We start from the raw sequence: 6,467 nt of genomic DNA, 5'->3' as shown, positions 1-6,467 counted from the left end.
CAAGTCAGAGAGCTAGGAAGAAACAAATTTATGGGTATATGGTAGCTTGAGAAAAATACTGAACACAATAAGTAGGAGGCATCGGGATGACGTTTTGGCTCCCGGAAGCATTTGCACCCGGTTGAAAAGTACCTAAAAAAGGTGGTAAATTGTTTTAAAAAAATCTGAAGTTTTTTGTGGATGTTCGTGTTAGTGTCGCAAGTTCACAATTTTTATGTGAAACGGAGCCGTAGTGTTTCGTCGGTAAAAAAACAATTTTGAGGTGATATTTTTTGGGAGACATTTGGCGTTTAATTTGTCTTTTTTGCACAACCAAAATATTAACCTTTTTGCCTAAACCATTGTAGATAGCATTTGTATGTGACTATGAATACATAAAAATTGTGTTGGTTTTTTTTAATATTTTAAAAATTATTTTCCGCTCATAGGAGCACGTGCTCCAGGGAGCCAAATTGGATTTCCGGGAGGCATCGACCTTTATGATGGGGGCCTCCATGGAAGACCGTTCAAACTACCAGAATCCCATTGTTACATTGTGAGCATGTATGGAGCCTTCCACGGCACTTGCAATGTCGACCGTCGGATTGAGTGTCCAACGTATTCCAGCCGTTGGATCTTTAGACGAAATGATCCTGACCGTTGGATCGAGTTTGATGTGACTAGCAATGAATAGTGCCTCGTTTTCACACTCTGGCTGCCTTCGTGTATCAGTGACACGCGGGACCCGGCCAAGGTGGGCTCCAGCCGTCCGTGACTGCGGAGGGTGGCGCTGCCGATGCTTGCCCTTGTCTATGGGAAGGGCGTGCCACCGCCTGTAGATTTGGATGGCCGTCGAGGGCATTTTCGTCATTCCATGTGTTTGCCCATGGGTAGCTCTGTGGGTGGCCCGATTGGGTGAACGCTAGCCTCCATCCCGTCGCGCCCCTCCCAGTGCATCTCCCGCCGCCGAGCTCGCCCGATTCCCCACACTCCTCCGACCCCAGACCCATCGCCAACGACCTCCTACGCCGCCACTCCAGCCCTGCCGCCGGCGACCCTCTGCTCTCCCTCAACTCCAGCGCGCCGCAGCCGAGACACGCACCGACCGCGACTATCGTTCTCTGCCACCGCCGCCTCCTCCTTCCCCGCCCCGCTCTCATCTCCTCTTTCGCCCCCTCCAACCTCCACTGAACCGCTGCCATCGCGACCGAGCTGCCGTCTGTCCATACCTCCCTCCTCGTGCCCGGAACCCTAGCTTGCAGCCATGGCGACCGTACGCGTCGCAGGTAGGGCACGAGCTGCAGCACTCCAACACGTCGACATGGGAGGTATGAATCTGATCTGCATCCCCTTCTTGTGGTTGGTGTTCTACATCTTGATCCTCTGCCGGGAGAGGAGGACCTCACCTCACCTTCTCTTCCTTTATTTTTCAGCAGGTCACCATGGGCGCGGAGGTGACGGCATGAGGGCGTCGGCCTTGTCCTGCTCAAGGAGGAGGAGGGTGGTATGGATCCCTCCTCCCATGCTGTCATCACGAGAGGAGAGGGAGGTAGATACTGAATTATTGCTCCTACTAATCAATTAGAACAAGTTGAGCAAATCCTACTAATTATTGAGGACAAGTTGAGCCAATATGTAGGTGTTATCTTTTCTTGCTTGCTTTTTCTTTTGTTGATATTCATGCTTAACCTCACCAAACTTGTCTACACCTTTACTTGTAATGTGATAAATAAACCATAGATTTCATACTTCAGTTTCCTATTTTTCTTATTCCCCATATGCCTCAACTCATAACAGAAGGATGTCCAGAGCCATTGTTACCTTGTACCTACCAATTAAATTTGTCCAGATGCCTCCATTGTTATAATGAATTGTCTTCCAACCAACTGACTTACACTATGCATATCTTCTTTTAAATTGGTGACTCGCTAATTAAGCAAAACCAAGAAACTAAAACTTGCCAAGCCTCAAAACCAAGTTTTTCTTCTTTGATTTACCTACGAAAGATTAGTAGTTATACTAGATTCTCTGATCTAAACGAGCTAATGCAATGTTGCTGACAGGTGCTAGAGGCCACATATTGGGCATGAGCTTTCGTATGGCGTGCAAGTGCTATAGGCTACATATTGCTGGAAGGTGCTCACTTCACCTTTGGACAACCACTTCAAGAAGAAACTAAAACAGAGGTGAGACCCTCAACATCATGCCGATGAAGTTAATCGCTTCACATATATACACACGGTCCTTCAATATCACTGATAATGCACCTTCACTTCCTTTTACGTGCCTACCCAATCATAAATATGAGAAACCTATTGCCTTACTGAACTCTGGAGATCCATGTTCCTGTTGTTGCCGCGGCCTTCCTCTTCCTCTCGCTCAGCAGCACCTCCCTCTCGCTCATTCTTTGATACAGCAAAGAAGAAAAAAGAAGGAAGAACAAGAACACAAGGACACAAGTGGTTTTGCCGGAGCACGAACTCCGCCCGCCGCACGAACGGCGTCCTTATTTTTTTTCCTCAAGCTCAGACTCGATCTAGCGATATACAACGGTGGAGGGAGCTGGCCTTTTATCCCCAGCACGCACGGACGCGCTGCACCACGCTCCCACTGCGCACACCCCCACGTCCATGCTCCCAGGCCCGCGTATCCGCCGCGCACGCACGCAGACGCGGCAGGCCGGGTCAAGCGCCCCGATGTGGTCGCCACTCCGTTTCTGTCGCCTACACACAACGGCCCACGCGCTTGAACGCGAGGACACACACGCACGCACACCTGGTCACGCACACATGCGACCCAGGCTGCCACGGCCGAGCCTGACGCATTCACGGCCGCGCACGCACATGCACCGCGTCCCAGGCTCTTTCACGGCTTATTCCCAACACACTCCCCCTAAGCCGTGAACTAGAGGAGGCCGTCGTCCTCGACGCCGGCGACGTCTGCCAGCAGCGCGCGCTCCACCGCCGGCTCCCTCCGCAGCTTGGGGCAGTCCCTCTTGAAGTGGCCGCGCACGCTGCACTTGTAGCAGCGTCCACGCCGGTTCCCGCCGCTGCTCGATGCCACGCTTTTGCCGTCGTCGTCGTCGTCGTCCCGAGCACCGCCGTGTCGACGCTCCCGTGCTGCCCAGTGCGCCGTCGTCATGAGCAGCTGCTCACCCCCGTGCTCGCCGCCATCTTGTCCACGGCGCCGAACCCGCCCGTCGAACGCGCGCAGCCGCCCGAGCGCCTCATCTAACGCCATGGTCGTCACATCGCAGAATTGCTCGATGCCGGCGACGACGGGGAACAGCCAATCCGAGACGGTGTCCAGCAGCTTCTTCATGAGCGCCGCGTTGCCCAGCGTCTCCCCGAGGTTCGCGTACCTCGCCGTCATCCCGGCCAGCCTCCTGGCGTACGCGTCCAGCGCCTCGCCGTCTGCCATCTTCAGGCGGTCGAACTCCCCACGCAGCGTTGCCAGCCTTGCCGCGCGGACCCGATCGGCGCCGACGAACCTCACCTTCAGGGAGTCCCATACCTCCCTGGCAGTGGGCTTTGTCGCCACCGAGAGCAGCACGTCCTCCGGCAACGCTCCGAGCAGCAACGCGCGCGCCGTCTTGTCCTTCCTCGCGTTCACCGCCGCATCGCCCGGCGCCACCGCCTCCCACACGGTGTGCACGTCGAGGATGGCCTGCGCCTTGATCGCCCAGACGGTGTAGTTGTCCACCGTGAGCATCGGCATCGCCATCGACGCCGATCCGCCCGCGCCACCGCCGTGAGGAACCAACGCCATGGTCACCGGTGATCGCCCGAACCGAAGCTCTGTACACCAATTGTTGTTGCCGCGGCCTTTCTCTTCCTCTCGCTCAGCAGCACCTCCCTCTTGCTCACTCTCTGATACATCAAAGAAGAAAAAAGAAGGAAGAACAAGGACGCAAGGACACAAGTGGTTTTGCCGGAGCACGAACTCCACCCGCCGCACGAACGGCGTCCTTGTTTTTTTTCGTCGAGCTCAGACTCAATCTAGCGATATACAACGGTGGAGGGAACTGGCCTTTTATCCCCAACACCCACGGACGCGCCGCACCATGCTCCCACTGCGCACACCCCCACGTCCACGCTCACAGGCCCGCGTATCCGCCGCGCACGCACGCAGACGCCGCAGGCCGGGTCAAGCGCCCCGACGTGGTCGCCACTCCGTTTCTGTCGCCTACACACAACGGCCCACGCGCTCGAACGCGAGGACACACACGCACGCACACCTGGTCACGCACACACGTGACCCAGGCTGCCACGGCCGAGCCCGCCGCGTTCACCGCCGCGCACGCACGTGCACCGCGTCCCGGGCTCTTTCACGGCTTATTCCCAACAGTTCCTATATCAGCAAGTTACATTTTTTTTTACGGGTAGGCAAGTTACATCTTAATTATACTATTTTGTCCAACCTTGCATTTTTAAATTAATGAAGACCAGTTGTCTCCAAGTGCACATAGTCCGCGAGCTAGGGTTCCACGTGCCATTTTTTGTGTCATATGGTGATGTTTTTGTGCTTCAGTCGAACTGGACTGTTATATTGAAGATCATCTCACTGTTATGTTTCAGGAGCAAGTTGTTTGTTTAAAAGCATGTAGCCCGCATGCATTGGATTAAGTTATGGTATATGCTATACTTTTTGGTAATATTGTGAATCTTTATGCTTTGTCCTGAACTACATACACAATATATATTTTGCTTTTGTACTTAATCTTGATGCTCTCTAAGTGAACCGTATGTAAATTCTGCTTGAACCTACATATTTCCCAAAGAAATACCAAACGCTGGACCGCTTTCTTAGACGGATACCATGCGCCAAGCATGAGTCGTGCCTTGGTTACTTAGCTGCTGGTAGTATTTAATTTCTATATATATTTTGATAATACCACATTGCAAATACCCTGTTGGTATATGGTTCGTAACCAGAGCACCATATGGTGGTAGATCAGCGAGCAAAACCATCGGTATTTTATATGTATTTTGAAAATACCCTGTTGGCTGATTACGGTATGCCTTTTCTTCTGCCAACCCCACTGGTGTTTAAACGCAATAAATTATACCAAGTCGGGCAGTCCCTTTATTTGTTCGCAATTCATGAGTTGAAGGACATTTTTGATTTGTATTTACCACATGGCGGCCATCTTAAATTACCATGGTGGCTCAAGGACGTTGGTGGCGGATTGGCGGCTTACCAGTTCACATTGGATTTTAAATATCTAATTGGTTTTGTTTGATTTCTGCAGGCCCAAGAACTGTTCATTCAGTTCCAAGAATGGATTTTGTACAATCTTGGATTGGCAACGATTATTCTGTTCCTAATTTTCCGGTTGCCATCATGTCATTTCCAAGTTGCAATAAGTTGAGCATTGTAGGCTGAGAGAGATCTTCTGATATTTCCAGGCCACATCTTCACAAGATTGCAAGTGACACACAGTACTTTTAGAGCACTTCTGATTTCACATATTTCATTTGTCCCAAAATAAGTGTCTTGTTAGTACAAAGTTGAACTAGAGTTGAGACACTTATTTTGGGATAGAGGGAGTATATACTAATGTTGGATAATCAACAGACCATTTTAAACTGGAGTTCACAAAAGAAGTCACATATAACGATGTAGCACATGATTTTACAGGTTAATTATCAGCACACATACATTCATTGTTCTTCACAAATTTTTTTGATGCTAAAACCGCCTGATACATGAAAGTATACACCTCTGCTTACTGGTAGGATGCTATTTGAGTACGTACCCTGGCCTGGTTAGATATATTTTGTGCATGTTCTTACCTTTGTTTCCTTAGTGTACAATCTTATACTCGGTGTCTTTTGAACTTAAATGTACTCCCTCTGTAAAGAAATATAAGAGTGTTTAGATCACTAAAGTAGTGATCTAAACGCTCTTATATTTCTTTACGAAGGGAGTATTACATAACAATGGGTGAAAGAGCTGGTGTACATATAATCGCCGGAGAGTCAGGATAACACTGAAAAACTGGAACTCCTGAGCTTTGTCACATTGTAGTAGGAAAAGTTGGTATGCAGGTTGTCAAAAGCTTCTTTTTTGACCATCAGATAGTTTATATAGCTTTGTCACCGAATGTAAGTTTTGGATAGGAGATGCTACTTGTGAAAATTATATTCAACTATGAGTCCCTAGGTAAGTTTCACATAGGGGATGTTGCATGTGAAAATTATATACAACTAGAATCCCTTTCCCTTCCCTGATATTTCAATTCCTTTTCTATTAGTCATCACCGACACTGACTGAAATATTTAGTCTGTTGCCGTACACCTAATACTTGCACACTATGTGTTTATCTATTTAGTTGGCCCTCACTGAAAATGTATAGATTGTCCGCGATGGATGTTGAATTTTGTGTGGTCGCGTGGAATAGTTAATGAGAATCTGGAGAGTGCCTAATGTTACATCAACCTTTATTCGGTCCCAGATACACTATTAGTGCTGATCAGCTACAAAGA

General features: G+C 49.6%; 1 protein-coding gene across 1 annotated transcript; it reads right to left on the bottom strand.

Annotated features, from left to right (window-relative positions):
• Positions 1 to 2,502: 2,502 nt before the first annotated feature.
• LOC125556463 (uncharacterized) lies at positions 2,503 to 3,940 on the bottom strand. Its single transcript, XM_087523064.1, has one exon. The coding sequence runs from the start codon at positions 3,745 to 3,747 to the stop codon at positions 2,884 to 2,886; it is 864 nt and encodes a 287-aa protein (XP_087379190.1). The 5' UTR covers positions 3,748 to 3,940; the 3' UTR covers positions 2,503 to 2,883.
• Between the last annotated feature and the right edge of the window lie 2,527 nt (positions 3,941 to 6,467).

Source organism: Triticum urartu, chromosome 5A (assembly GCF_056163025.1).
Source record: "Triticum urartu cultivar PI428250 chromosome 5A, HENAU_Tu73, whole genome shotgun sequence".
Classification (NCBI taxonomy): domain Eukaryota; kingdom Viridiplantae; phylum Streptophyta; class Magnoliopsida; order Poales; family Poaceae; genus Triticum; species Triticum urartu.
This window is presented reverse-complemented; position numbering and strand designations above follow the sequence as displayed.

Excerpts from the sequence above, each read along its gene's own strand:
- LOC125556463 (XM_087523064.1), bottom strand. The coding sequence starts at position 3,747 with ATGGCGTTGGTTCCTCACGGCGGTGGCGCGGGCGGATCGGCGTCGATG.